The sequence below is a fragment of the Phalacrocorax carbo genome, chromosome 6, assembly GCF_963921805.1.
Source record: "Phalacrocorax carbo chromosome 6, bPhaCar2.1, whole genome shotgun sequence".
In the NCBI taxonomy this organism is placed as follows: domain Eukaryota; kingdom Metazoa; phylum Chordata; class Aves; order Suliformes; family Phalacrocoracidae; genus Phalacrocorax; species Phalacrocorax carbo.
Window position 1 is genome coordinate 46790369 of NC_087518.1, and position 15325 is coordinate 46805693.

The 15325-nt window shown below is 36.9% G+C and overlaps 1 protein-coding gene across 5 annotated transcripts in view; it reads left to right on the plus strand.

Moving 5' to 3' along the window:
• The window catches only part of EPS15 (epidermal growth factor receptor pathway substrate 15), a 54809-nt gene that overhangs the window by 11316 nt on the left and 28168 nt on the right, over window positions 1-15325 (plus strand). For all 5 annotated transcript variants that reach the window (XM_064455102.1, XM_064455097.1, XM_064455103.1 and 2 more), the window contains exons 3-11: window positions 4273-4362; window positions 4698-4745; window positions 5746-5841; window positions 6272-6337; window positions 6792-6917; window positions 7381-7440; window positions 9000-9200; window positions 10790-10935; window positions 11821-11980. In XM_064455102.1, coding sequence (XP_064311172.1) covers window positions 4273-4362; window positions 4698-4745; window positions 5746-5841; window positions 6272-6337; window positions 6792-6917; window positions 7381-7440; window positions 9000-9200; window positions 10790-10935; window positions 11821-11980 — 993 coding nt within the window. The remainder of the gene's footprint in view (window positions 1-4272; window positions 4363-4697; window positions 4746-5745; window positions 5842-6271; window positions 6338-6791; window positions 6918-7380; window positions 7441-8999; window positions 9201-10789; window positions 10936-11820; window positions 11981-15325) is intronic.

Genomic DNA, 15325 nt, shown 5'->3' on the forward strand with positions numbered 1-15325 from the left:
GTCACGTATCATCTTTGCAACATGCATGTCTGTCTCCTCCTCCTGACTGCAGTTGCTTAACCACTGAAGCGTGAAGTAAAAAGTTGGGTAAAGAAACTGAATTTGAGGACAAATGTGATACTGGTTCCTAAGTCACTTAACATCTCGCATTTGTTGGAATACATAGCCTAGCAAAATTGGAGCAGTATTTGTTGTCCAGTAGTATACAGGAACAAGGATTCTTTAAACGTGATGTTACTGTTAGCGAAGTTGTGCCAATGGTTTTGTTTTCCAGAGGATTAATTTTCTGACTTGCTCAGCCAAACTCTTCTTTGCAAGCATTTGTCCTACAGCGTAGCTTTCGAACGTGCTATGTCTAAAGGTTTTCAGTTGCAGTAGATGTTTTCCTTCCCTTCCTTAGATAAGGAGATACTAACTTTCAAAATAGAAATGTTAGAAAGACCTTTCCCACTTTGTCTTATGGTGCCAGTAGAGCATGTTTTTATTCTTTCATAGCAGAAGCACTTAACATCATCTCATGCAAGTTAAGAATAAATTCATCACCTGAAAAAGCTCTGATGCTTAGTACACTTGCAGTTCTATCACAAGCTTAATCATCTTGCATAATGTGTGTTGTGAAATGGGTATAAATCCCGGACTTTGTACTTAGAATGTGATTGAAAACTTAACTTTTCAATGGTGACACTTCTCTTTCAAATAGCAGTTTTGCTGATTAACTTCTTTGAGACTGACTCTCAAAACAGGGTGAGGTTAAAGGATAAATTTAAGTATGTGTGCTAAAGTAATAGGAAATTACTTAATGATATGAGGTGGTGTAGCAGGTAAGCAGTATGTCTGAGCTGCTGATGAATTCTTGATGAATCCTGAGTTGAAGTACTTCTCACTGTTACCTTGTGACCTAATGACACCAGGTGTACATTTTTAACTTTTAATCATTTCTGGTCCTACAAAAACCAACATGTTACAAGAGAGTTGTTGGCGGATACAGCTATGAAAACTGATTTTTGCACATCAGAGAAAAACCTCTACCAAGCTGATGTGTAACTGAAAAACACCAATGATCATCTCAGTGTGATACTCAAACATAAGCCAGTGTTCTGCATTATTTTAATGCTTAGTAGGTACCCTCATCCCAGCATGAAAGGCTCAGTAATTTGTTGTTGTGGTTTAGCCCCAGCAGGCAACTGAGCACCACACAGCTGCTTGCTCACTCCCCTCAGTGGGATGGGGGAGAGAATCAGAAGGGTAGAAGTGAGAAAACTCGTGGGTTGGGATAGACAGTTTAACAGGTATGGCAAAACGATAATAGTAATAATAATAACAACATACCAATATAATGAAAAGGAAAAGCAAAAGCCATACACAGAAGCAAAGCAAAACAAGGAGTTCATTCACTCCTTCCCATGGGCAGGCAGGCGCTCAGCCATCTCCAGTAAAGCAGGGCTTCACCATGTGTAATGGTTACTTGGGAAGACCATCACTCTGAATGTCCAGTCCCCCACCCCTTCCTTCTTTTTCCCCCAGCTTTATGTGCTGAGCATGACATCATATGCTGTAGGATGTCAGTTGGGGTCAGCTGTCCTGGCTGTGTTCCCTCCCCTCTGGGTTTCTTGTGTCCCTGGCAGAGCATGGGAAACTAGTATAGGCACTACTTAGGGACACTCAGCCACTACTTAACAACTAAAACATCAGTGTGCCAGCACTATTCTCATACTAAATCCAAAACACAGCTCTATACCAGCTACAGTGAAGAAAATGAACTCTATCTCAGCCAAAACCAGCCCATTTGTAAAGAAATTGAAATCAGCCCTTTAAAAAAAATGTTACTACAATTTAGGGAATTAGTTATGCAAAAAGAAACTGTACCCTTATCGGGTTAAATAAGAATCCTGCTTAAATCTCTTAAAGTCACCTTCCTCTGGGTTGGAGGTGAGGAAATAAAAAACAAACACAGCTGATATGGTGTTGCTTTGTGACTTTCCCAAAAGAGTAGAAAACTCCTAGGCTGGAGGTTTTCTGAGTGGATGCCATGATTACGGTGCTTATGTGCAAGGCTGACCCCACTAATAGAAAATGGGATTTGAAGCAGTGCCTTGGCAACTTTTTGTCTATAATATGAACAGCTGTTTCATACAGACTGAGATATTTAAAAAACCTGAGGAGCAGGCTAACTACAAGGCTGTAGTGTTTGTAATTTCATTACCCTGCTCAGGGAATCCTCAGTTATAGGAAACAATCTCTCCTAATTAAAATCATTACTAGTTATGTTGAAAACAAAAGATATGTTCACTTTTGTATTAAGTGATGCTTTTGGGATTGCTTTCAGAGTTTTTTCGTTCACTTTTAGAAGTAGAAGTGTCTGTAGACAACCTTCATCTGCTGCAGCATGCTTTCCAAACGATAAATTCTCAGCACTCTTTCACTAGCTACTTCTAAGCCCCATCTTTGGGAGCTGTTTGCTTTGAGCGCCTTGAGTGTGCTGCACCTGCAAACTTGGAAGGTTGGTCTTATGTTCCAAACAAAACATTGCATATAGTCTTTGTTTAAATACAAAGCTGTGAGACTGTAAATGATGCAATGCATCATCAAGTGTTTTGTTGTATATTCCCAGCCTTAGTGTTCGAAGTGAAGCACTAGTTTCCACTGGGCATTCTCAGGCTATTTCAAAGACAGCCATGATGATTCAGTGTTCAGCAAGTGCTCAAAAAGCATTGATCTTCAAAAGGGCATACTGGAAAATCTACCGCTAGCCTCAAGTTATTCTTTCTGTACGTGTACTTCAGGTTTCCATGCATGCTCATTTATTTGGGTCATTTCAGTTTTGGTTTTCTGTTTCTCTCCAGGAAGTGTGGAAATTAAGTGATGTCTGCCCCTTTCCTGTCCTTTGAAATGTTTACATGTTGCAAATTCTTCAGAGTTTCCGGGCATCTCAGCTGATCATAGATGGGAAGACTCTGTTTTTGAAGATACTATGTAATTTTTATCTACAAAATGTAAAATATTATTTGATTTCTAGGTCTTGTAGGACCTGTACAGCTACCTGTCTGATGTAGTAAGCCTGACAGTTTGAAATGACCGAAGACACCCTTAGTCCTGTTTTCCATACTGTGCCCTTTTTAGGCATCCTTTTGCTTTAGGCTCTCAAAGACTCGCAGCTTTTCCTCTTTCCCTTGTCCTCATGTATGTGACATAAGTTTTACTGTTTGCTTCTTCCACCTGAAGGTATAGCTGAGGTACTGTTTTTGTTTCGGAGCTTGAATAACAATCTATTTTAATTATCTCCTGATTGATCAAGGGAGAAATGCCTGCTGGCTGATATTCTGCCAAAATTATCACCAACTTCTTCTTTGTGTAAAGAAGTTTCACTTTAGGGAGTAAACATTTTCCTCTTCTAGGATGATAGAGGTATTTTCAAGATGAGCCTCCTTTTTCAGATGATAACAGTAATGAGTTCAGAGCTGGACAATTAAATGTAAACAAACTCTGGGACTTCTCTGCCTTTAAAAATCAAATGTTTTGCAGCTATCAAGAGAAAATCCTGTGATGGCAAAGGGCTAGTTAGATAGGTTCAGATGATGGCTTAATGTGAACAAGCTTCTCTGTCTACTGCATAACTTGAGAAATCCTTGGGCTTTTGTCTGTACTTGAAACTTTCTACTGGAGACCTTGAAATCCAGGCATAATAAATGGCTAGAAACTTACAGCAGTGGAAATGTAATTGCTTGCATATGTATTAGTGTGTTTTCCTCAGTTTTTATGTGGAACTAATCTAAATCTTCATGACCTGTAAGAATAAGCTTGTGTTGGGGTGCTGGCTTGTGATTTGGGAGACCTGGGTGACCTTCCTCGATTCTGCCCCAAACCAGGTCACCTAGGCAAAATTCTTATTCTCCCTGTGTCTTAGTTGCCTACTGACAGATGGGAATAATAGTGTATTTTTCTGGAACATTTTAATGTGTATTAGAGTGTGGAAGATGCTTAACTATGTATGCAAAACATATCTTAAATTTGGCAGTGTTAGTTTAAGATACATTTCCAAAGCCTGCCTTATTAATATTAAGTCTGGAGCAATGAATTAAAAATGTCTTCTAATGTAACATGATTTTTAATGAAAGGCAGTATTTATTTTTTTAAAAAAGTCTGAAGATTGTTCTCAAAGTGACTATGTGAACTTGAGCATTCTTCTTTGCTAGGTTTTCGAGAGCCTGTGTAAAGAGGTTGCATCAGTTCAAAAGCTAGTTTGTCATGTGAGGTTTGTTTTTCTCCCCCCAGGTTGATTCTGCTAATGCTGGAAGAGTGTTAGCTTCTGATGCAGCTGTTTTCTTGAAAAAGTCTGGATTGACAGATTTGGTACTTGGAAAGGTATTTAATGGCAGTTACTTAACTAACCTGTCCTTGCTTCAGTTAGTATCATGTGTAAATTAAAATACTTAGTGGTACTACAGGACACGTGATCTTCCCTAATGTGTTTTCAGTCATGCTATCTGATAGTTTCCAACTTTAGCATCCTTGATTATTCTACTATGTAGTTTGTGGTGGAAATTAAAACAACATTTAAATTTGTCACCAGAAGTAAGTACTATTGTTAAAGTTAAGACCTGAACTTTCATCCACAAATGCATTGTTAAATGGAATGAGAACTTGCCAGCTTTCTCTTAGTGCTGTGGAACACTTTGTGTCTATTATTTTTGTTTCAGATTTGGGACTTAGCTGACACTGATGGCAAAGGTATCCTGAACAAACAGGTATGATTATTTATATGATGTATGAGGTTACTCTAACCATTAGCAAGCCTTGAAATAAGATAAAAGTTAAGATTTCTGGTTCAGGAAAGCATTTTCTCTAACTGATTTTTTTTCAGGTTTTTGTCACTGGAACTAGGTAGGTACTTCCTGCTTCAGTGTAAGCTGTGGTAAATTAAGCAGCCTTCAGCTGCCTCATCAGTTTTTCCTCAAGTTAGAAAATGAGCTGCTGTGTAGCTGCGCGATACAAGATACTGAGAAGTAGTTTAAGGGTTGATATACTGTATTTACTACAAATGTGGCTTTTCCTCTTAATCTTGGAGGAAACAATGCAGAAATTAAAATTCTAGTAAAATCTTCAAAATTCTTTTTTATCTAATTTTGGTGGACTCGACGCTAGTACATTGTGTTTGGAGTTGTCCTTCTGAAGTTGGAGCGATGAGCAGTATGGCAGTCAGACTTCCGTATCGGTGCTTCTGAAAAGCTCTAATGTGTGTTGCTGTGCTGTTTGGTTTGAAGTATAGCTACTTAAATAACAGCTTGTGGAGAGCTAGCTGCTTCATCCCATGGCAGGAAAAAAGAGGAGGTTTTAGTAGCATCTACCAAACAAATTTTTTTTCAGACTTCTCCTTTTGGTTCATTTTTCTCATGTGCTGTCACGTCCTTTCCTCCTCCATCAACTGCCACCTCTGGGATCAACTCATTTCCTCCAAGATAAGCAGCTGTACTTGCTACTTTAAATTTTCACTGCTCTGCCATGGGAGAACTGACTACATTAGCCAGGAAGCTACTACATGCTTGGAGCTAGTAATTGCAAACTCTGCCTCACTGGAGGAATTCAGCAGTTGCTGACTGCTGCGTTTTCTCACTTTGTGACCACCTACTTTGAAGCCATTTGCAATCCTTTGTATAACTAGCAATACTAGAAAAGCTCATAATTCTGCTGAAATTTGAGTATTTTCATATAATAAATCCTTTAAAATTTCTTCTTTTTTTCCTCTAGGAATTTTTTGTGGCTTTACGTCTTGTAGCATGTGCACAGAATGGATTGGATATTTCCCTGAGTAGTCTTAATTTGCCTGTTCCTCCACCAAGATTTGTAAGATTTCTTTTTTAATTCAACATACCAACTCATTAATAAGAACTGCTTTTAAGTGAACATTTAGGAAGGTTTGGTATAAATACCAAACATACCTGAAAGTGATGTTGTAGGGCCCTATTGCCCTACAACAGAGGAAAACTAAGCAATGTGGAAAAAGAATAAGGTGCTGTGTGTTCTAGTGGGGATTTGAATGTAAAATAGTGTATAATTTGAATATATATGGTATTTGTTTTGTTAGTGTTGACTTTAATGGAAGAAACATTTTAAAGTTCTTACTGTAAATTTTGGTGTCCTTAACTCTAAGGTATGAGTGACTAAAATGCAGTTCTGGCTTTGAGAAAGAGCACCTTGTCAAATAAGGGAGTGGTTTTGCAGGTTCAGAACCATTTCTCTTTTTAATGTGGATTTTTTCCCTGTTTTTATTTAGACTGATACTAGTAGTCCTTTGCTACTCGGTGGAACAGCATCAAGTGATGTACCATGGGCTGTTAAGGTAAACTAAAGATAAGGCTATTGCCAAGAACTATGATGTGGTCTGCAAGAAGACATAAGTGTGTCTGAGAAAAATACAATGCTACTGGTAGCTGTAGTTTATAAAGTATGATAAATTACTGTTCATGTCAAATTGTTAATTGGGCTAGTAGACCTAATTTGATAAAAACACTTGTCCCTTGGGAAATGCCTTTGTGCTTAGAAATTTGATTTATTGGGAATAGTTACCTGAAGCCATGAAAATAATCGAAGAATAAATCTCGCTGGGTTTGGATGAGTCTCTAGCTGACTTAGAAACAATATCATTTTCATATTTTCAGGAACTGTGATCTGTGTGCTTCCAACTGGAACTTTAAAAAAAACAAACCACCCAACCAAATTTTGAAAGAACTACTGCTTCTTAGCCTATAAGTGTGACTGTGTCCATAAGTAATATTCTTCTTCTGCCCTTGCAGCTGGAAGACAAGGCCAAGTATGATGCTATCTTTGACAGCTTAAATCCTGTCAATGGACTGTTGTCAGGTGATAAGGTGAAACCTGTACTCCTTAACTCAAAACTGCCAGTGGATATCTTGGGACGAGTAAGAATATCTTTCTACTTCATTGTTAATTCACAAATAACAACTGTATTATACTCAGCAGTATCTGTTTTACAAATTGAAGATTTGTAGTAATTATGCCTAACTATTAAATACTATCTTACGGAGTGGCCACACATATGTAACTGTTAAACTGCCAAAAAAGGAAAAAATTTCCTTTGATATTTTGACAGCTTGCCTCTTACCACAGTGTATGTTACGTGTACTCTTTAACACTTGGTTTAGGGCAGGGTGCCATTAGTGCACTCTGTCTCCAACTTAAGAATTTCCTTTTGCATGGTTTATGTGAATTTATGTTGTTCACTGAAAACTAATGCTGTTAATCTTAATAGAACATAGGATATGGTGGATGGAGGCTGTTCTCATATTTGTTTTTAATGAGGTTTTAAATAGCAGACTGCTGCAGTTTAGGCAAACATCCCTGTGTTCTGCTTTTTATTGGTAGGTGTGGGAATTGAGTGATATTGACCGCGATGGAATGTTGGATCGAGATGAGTTTGCAGTTGTAAGTATCTTCTGCCTCTTGTGATTTTGAAAGCCTAATGGCAGAGGTTTAAAATAGATGCATTGTGTATTAATTTTTGACTGTGTATGTCATTCATTTGTTGCCTTTATTCAGAAACCTTAATCAAATTTTAGTACTAGTTGATGTTTCTGTCACTTTACCGAATGTCTCTCATTACACAGCAGTAACTTTGTGGATTAACTGAGCCATTAGAAACTTACACCTGTGACCTGCTGTCCCATGAAAGACTAAGTGATTTCACTGAATAAGTTTTATATAGCACCTGAATACCTCAAGATAACTTTGAGGACAATTTTAAAGAAACTATGTAGAAATTCTTCAGAAGTCTGTAGCAAGTTAGAATTTTAACACTGTTAATGCCAGGACTGATGAAATAACGTAAGAAGTGGTAAATAAGTTTCACTTCTAAGAGATTTCAAGCGAGAAGAGAGTGGGAAGCTCTTGCTTTTGAAGACTCTAAGTCTTGAATGTGATTGTAACCTTGCATCAACTTTTTCTTAAAACTTTCAGCTTGTTCTTGCATGCAAATGAATTGGAGAGGAAGGAATTACACATTCACTCTGGAAGAGAGGGTTTCATTTTACGCAGAGAAATATCAAACCTAAGTTTAAAGGTTTGGAAAAGCTAACAAAATACTATAAATACATTCTGCATTGCAAGAATCTTGAAAAAGTAACGTGACCTTTCTGACCTCAGGTGGGACTAAAGCCAGCCTTTAATTTTAATTTCTACAAACTAAACTATGGCTTATCCTTTCAGAGTCAAAGCTAAAAAAACTAAAATAAAAACAAAGTTACCTGTTTAATTGCCAAGAACTGACATTATGGACAATGTCAAACCCGTTTTTTAAAAATATAAATATGATGAATGTATCTTTTTCCGCCGTCATATATACTTTTGAGAAAGGATAAAAATGTAAAAATCATTTTCTTTAGTATTGTTGATCTTCAGGCATCTATGTGCTTCAGTTTCTTCTGAAACCAATTCCTCTAAGACCCTAGTAGATAACTCTTACTGTACTTGAATTCCTGTGTTTATGCTGTAATATCTCAGACTTTTAGCTCTGAGATCAGAGATGTTGGAGATAAATTGATAATCTGCAAAGTATTACAACATTTACTTAAGATGCAGTTCTGTGTCTTGAAGAACGGTCATAAAAATTGAAACGTACAACCACAACAAAAGAAAAGAATAAAAGCGACTCTTACAAAAACAGTGAATACATTAAAATTAAGTGTTTAAAGTGTTCTCCCAAATAAAATTCTACAAGTAGTGGTACAAGCTCGGTAATGTTTAGGAGAATCAGTTTAATGTTCTGAAAGATACTGAAATTCATTTGCTAAGCACTGAATCTCAAAAGAAAGTAGTAGTGATAAACACATATCAGAAGGCAATAAGCTGCAATTCCATTGAGGGGGCTTGTAAAGGAGAAACGCAATGAAAAAATGCTACAAAGATATTTCTTAACTAATTCTTTATATATATAAATATATACACACACTTAGAGTTACATCCACAAACCTTATTTTCTTGTTCAGGCCATGTTTTTGGTGTACTGTGCTTTGGAGAAAGAACCAGTGCCAATGTCCTTGCCTGCAGCTTTGGTGCCACCATCCAAGAGAAAACCTATTAGTGTTCCAGGAGCAATGCCTTTAATTCCACCTTCAACATCTACCAAAGAGTCTCATCAGTCCTTGCCACCTGTAGGCGTTTTAGCGGCCAAAACACCATTAACACAGGTATAGTTGTGAAGTTACTTGGGGTTAGATGATTTCTGCTGTTAATGCTGTGCTTTGGAGACTGTATGAAGAGTTTTAATAAAGCTTTTTAGTTTCCTTCTTGCCCAGTTGATTGGTTGATGAATTTGAGGAGGCTGATGGGAAGACCAGGTGGAGAGGTACAAAATTGATCTTCTGCTTTTTCTAGATGTCTTCAGATAGAAACACTTGGATAAAAAAAATATTATTTAGTAAATATTTTGAAGACATTCTTAAATTATTTCAAGGCATCAAGCTCAACCCAAAGGTCAAAATAGTAAGAAAACAGTTTAAAAATGTAGTCTAGGTGCACACCTGCAGAATAGAAGTCTTCTGGCTGGAGACTGATTTGAATACGGACAAGTTCATAAAACAAATTGTGGCAGGCATGTATGTGTGGTTGTATGTGCGCACGTGCCTGCAATTTAAAAAAGACAATAAAAATTGAATAGATAAGCACAAGCAATGGGAAAAGGAGACAAAAGGTCTGGCATATCCACCTAAATGCGTGAGATTTGGTGTTTGTTTCAGATGTAATTATTAAGAAACTTGATGCCTTCTGCTCCCCAAGCCTCTTATTTAATCCTGGTCATTTTAGAATGCAGAATTTGGGAATATATCATTCCAAGTACACTATAACTTACTTGTTCTACTCAAAATAAGAAAAAAATTGAGATGGGGATCTAAGGTAAGAACTGCAATACTTAATACATAAAATACTGCTTGGACATTTGGGTACCCATATTTGAGTAATCAGTAAGAAACTGGCATCTTAATTCTGGAAGTGCCAAGATTTTAATCTAGCAGTTTACTTGGTAAGTCTTGCTGTGTGTTTTACAAAGTAATGCCATTATGGGTGAGAGTTTCAGTGTATGCTTTGTGCAGCACTATTTGGGATACATCTAAGTGTCTTTGTACACTGAAATTAATTAGCATGCACCTGAAGTCATTTTCATGTTAAAAACAAAACAAACCAAACCCCAAACAAACAAAAACCCTCAAAAAAAAACCCCAACCATCTTTATAGTAGCTTAGTGTTTGGAAAAATTGAAGAGAAGTGGCTCTAATTCCCATCTTTACCTTGATTGGAGGTAAATTCTACAATTTAGAATGTCCCAACTATTAACAGTCTGGGCTTGAGCAGTTCTTAAGTCCCTCCAGCTAAAGCTCTTCAGCTGTGTCAAGAGGAGTAAAATTGATGGAGCTAGACAGTAAGCAGGACTGTGCCAGCACAGTGACGAGGGCACAACCCAATGCTGGGAGATTTGGGCTTCAGGGAATATTTCTAATATGTAGGTAAAGAGGCAGAGCAGTATCAGCCAGCCTTGGTGCTTCACTGATATAAATACTTTGCTTCTGGAGTTACTTATGGATCTCTATGCATCTCTATTTTGGAGGATAAAACTGGTTCATGAACTAGGCACTTATATCACTTTTTAAATCTGTGCTGTAGTCCTTGAATTACGCAGCTGAAAGTAACTACCTGAAAACAGAACAGCCTATATCTTAGTATTGTGGGTTTTGTTTTTGTTGTTTCTTTTTTCCCCTCTTACATCCCCACCCCCCTTTAGTGGGTTGTATCGCCTGCAGACAAAATTAAGTATGATGAGATCTTTGTGAAAACTGACAAGGACATGGATGGATTTGTGTCAGGTGTGGAAGCCAGAGAACTATTCTTGAAGACAGGACTGCCTTCTGCTCTTCTTGCACATATCTGGTAGGGATTTTTTTTGTGTGACAGATGTTTAGGCGATGGCACGGTTCTTGCTCCTGCCTAGCACTTTTCATGCAAAGTGCTATGCTGACATTTCTGGAAAGTTGTTTTTGGCATTTAATAGCATGGTCTCTGTATAAGAAGTGGTAATTTACTTGCTTCTACTTTTGGACAGAAATGGGGGGGAAAACAGGTTTATTCTATGTATCATCTCCTCGGGGAGCAAGTAAAGCGCCTGAACACGGATTGTTACAAATACTACGCTTCCACTAAAACCCTGTATTTAAGACGACATAGTGTTGCTGTGTATCTAAACACAGATGCTATCCATATACTGGCCATGAGAATTATCTGTATAAAATTCTTAGCGTGTGATACTTATGGCCCATGTAATTCTGCAATTTGTTTGTCTGTCTTTACAGCCAGTAGTGATACCCACTGCTTTTTTAGTTCTTTCCCCACTATAAGCTATTCCAGAGCACTCTGATAGGAAAAACTTTTTTTTTCCCCAAGGTATGGTTAACATAACCTTTAATTTAGGAAAATCAGATAAACTTGTGTTGGCTGTGAAAAATTCTTTAATTTAGAAGGAACTTCTGTTACAGATACTCAGGTGGTCATAGTGACTCAGAGTCAGGGCTATGCCTTTCGCAAGCTCAGAACTTAGTGTAACTGAGCTGTGGGCTTTAGCATGCAAAGAGAAAGTGGTTTTGTATGTTTGAGGAATGTTTCCTTTTTATTACCATGCCTTACTTCTATATTGCGTTTTTTTAGAAGAGGAGATATATGCTAATAACTTTCACATTTTTAAATGACAGCAAGTACAATAAACAGGGCTGTACTTGCAGAAATGAGGATTTGATTTATTTCATGTGCATCTCTGTACAGGGCTCTCTGTGACACAAAGGACTGTGGAAAGCTTTCAAAGGAACAGTTTGCTCTGGCTTTCTATTTGATTAATCAGAAGTTAACAAAGGGCATTGATCCACCTCAGGCTCTGACTCCAGAGATGATTCCACCTTCAGACAGGAGTGTCAGTTTACAGAAGGTAAGGATGGGTTTGGCATTTTTGGTATAAATCTCCAATGAAGAATGTTAGTCTCAAAGGCTAGGCAAGAAACACCTCAAATACTGGCATACCTTAAATTTATCATAATATCAGGAAGAAAACAAGACTTAAGTGCAAAGAATTGACAAAACACTGTTCCATTCATGTTTCAAAATGAAGCTGTCATTTATTATGCCTGCCAACCAAGCAGAGATATCTTATGTTGAGAAAGCATTATTTTCTATTTTGAAAGAATAGTCTTTCTACTAACAGTCTAAAGAAATTTTAGTTTGCCTTTGAAATAACATGTACAAGTTCAATGTTTTTCTCCTAATGTGTTCACAATTATCTTTTTTACATTTCTTTTTTAAGAAGCCTGGAAACAATGTGAACTAAATGAAGTTTAGAATTATATATTTTAAGTTTTAAAAGTAAATGGCCCTCCATTTTATACTTCACAGATAATTTAAATGTCTTCATAGTCTGTTGATTGCCGTCTATCTTAATCCAGCAGTATACCTCAGCAGTTCAGGTTGTATTTATCAGACTGGTAGAGGTCATCATGAATTCTTACTTGTTTTACACATCATGAAGTCTGATGTGGGTTACCTTTTCTTGGTTGTGCGAAACATTGACCTAATTCTACAATTTTCTTAAACTGAATGAAGAATTTGCACCTGAAAAAATGAAACTCAAAATTTGCCACTACTTTTGAGTTTCTGTAACTGGTATCTAATTTCCTTTTACATTCTGTTTTGAAAAAGTAATTGCTTTATTTGCAACTCTACTAATCTTTTTTGTATGTTTGCTTTCCTTTCTATGTCTCTTTTCTAGTTTGGACTGTTTTTTCCATTCTGCACCACTCTGCTTTTCATCCTTATTATTCTGTCAGTTTGTTAACTCTGCTTTCTCAAGGTTAGAGAATCTTTGCTTTTCTAATATTTACTGTCTGTTGGTTTAATAATGAACATCCTTCTGAGACTCTTACATAATCATTGAAATAGCACAGCACTTCTCTGAGGTGTCAGTATTCTGTGATCTCAAATTATTGCTGATTTCCATTGCTGTTCATCTGGAAGAACCCCAGGGTCCTTCCTTGAACCCAGACCTCTGTGGCTGTTACGTGTTGGTAACTGTGCTGCTTAAACTTAAAAGAAAATGCTGTGTCTTATCCTGTTGAAATTGCTGGGGAAGTGGTGACAGAGTAGTAACCCAACGTGATAGTTATCTTTAGGACTAATACCCATGGCTTTACTGATTATATTGCAGAAAATGTAGTGATCAGAACACATTCGATGAGATCAGTGTTGGTTACTGCTGTTTTGTGCATGTAAGTTGTTTTTATAGAGCTGTCAGACATCAGTGTGGTGGCTTTTTTTTTTTTCATTACTAACATAAATGATAAGAGTAGGAATACAGTGAAAGAAGGTAAAAGTTCTTTTAGTTAGCTCTGTAACTCCTTACCAAGAATTTGTTTTACTAGATGGAGCTTGAACCTTCAGCTCAGTTTGAGCTTTTTCAAAGGAGATGTTATCTTGTTGATATGAAGGAATGTGTTTGTTCAAGGTCGTTGCTTAAGAAGTGAACCCAAAGGATAAGAGCAGTAGGCAGAAACAGGCTTTTTGCTGGCTTTCTTGGAGTGGCTTACATTGTTTTTTAAAAAAAACAACACACACACAAAAAACACCCAAACAAAAAAAACCCCAAACAAACCCCTTAGGCTTCATCTTCAGGCTTGACCAACATAAAGGTAGTAGCAGAAATACCAGTAAGTATAATGGTAATCCATTATGTTTTTAAAGTAGGAAAAGTTAACTTGTGATCCTTCTTTGTAGATGTTCAGAATGCATATGTATGTATATTGCTGTTATCTAATGGTTTCCTTACAGAATTTTATTACCACAATAGTGTAACTTTTATTTTAATTCTGAGGCCTGAATGCAGATCCCATGAATGGGACACAGCAGCAGTCTAGCACGTGTTGCTGTGTTTCTTTACCTAGAACTGTTTGTAGTCACCAAATTGTACTTGCATTACCAGCCATAAAAATTCCTTGCATGCAAGCTCCTCTTAAAGATTTTTGACAGGAATTGCCTTTAACTATTTTGAGTTAAAAACTTGAAGTGTTTGCATGCATGTTCCAGTGTAGGAAATGGCACCAAATAGTTCTAACTTCTGTAATTTTTAACTTGTGTATTGAAGCTAAAAATGTTGGCTTTTATGTTGCTCCCCACACCAGTTCTCCTGAACAATTGAAAACAAGATTCAACTACCTTTTGTTCAAGTTTGATGCTGGCATTAGTCTGCAGGATTTCTTTAATTGATGAGGAAAGGAGGCCTGGAAAGAATTTGTACATGTAGCTTAATAGCTCCGTGTTTTCTTCCTGTTCCCTACCTGGGAGAAGTAAAAACTTTCTCATTGGAACACCATGAGCAACTTTATTGATTGAACTGAAGGATTGAACTTCATAGCTATTTTGCCCATATTATGCCCATTTGAGAAGCTGTACACTAACTGGTTTAAGAAGGGCTATATGGTTTTGGGGGTTGTATTTTGTTGTTTTTTAAAAATTTATTTATTCTTAGTTGATGCATGAATAATCTATAGTTCTGCTCAATAATATGTGCTCAGATTTACTGTTTAGGTCTTTATATGGCTTTTGATTTTTTTCCCTTTTTTGATTTTTTTTTTTCCTTTTTTCTGTGTTTTTTTTAATCCCATTTCCCCCCCCCCCCCCCCCGTTTTCCTTTTTTTTTTTTTTGGTAGATGTTTTTTGGGGGGTTGTTTGTGGTTTTTTTATTCCGGAGAATAAGCTTGAATAAACACATAGTTAATTGATTTATCTTTAGAGAAACTTCAGCATTTAGACTTTTGCGTTATTTTGTGGGTCTCACTTGCCTTTTAAAATTTTATGTACATATTTTTCCGCTGAACTTTGTCCTGATGACTTTATTCAAGGCTTGAAGCAAGTGACGTATTCGTAGAAGGTAGTAACAGTGACTATGGCTTCTTAAACATGTGCATGTTGTGATAAGGCACAGTAGAAAAGATAAAGTAGTTGCTAATTTGTGTCTTCAGCATTTGTTCTCATAGTCATTTTTGTGTAGCTTTTTGAAACAAATAATTTGTATTACAGTTGCCTTATTATAAATACATTAAGTAAATGGGAACTCATGGGTGTAACTTACCTATGACTTTATATTTTCAAAGTTCTATTCAGTACTCTGAAGGTTCATGTTAAACTAGCTTGATATCACTTAAAGCACTGCAAATAAGCGTCTATATTCTGCAACAGGAAGATCACAAAGGTGAAGAAATACAAATATAACAGTAGTAAACAAACC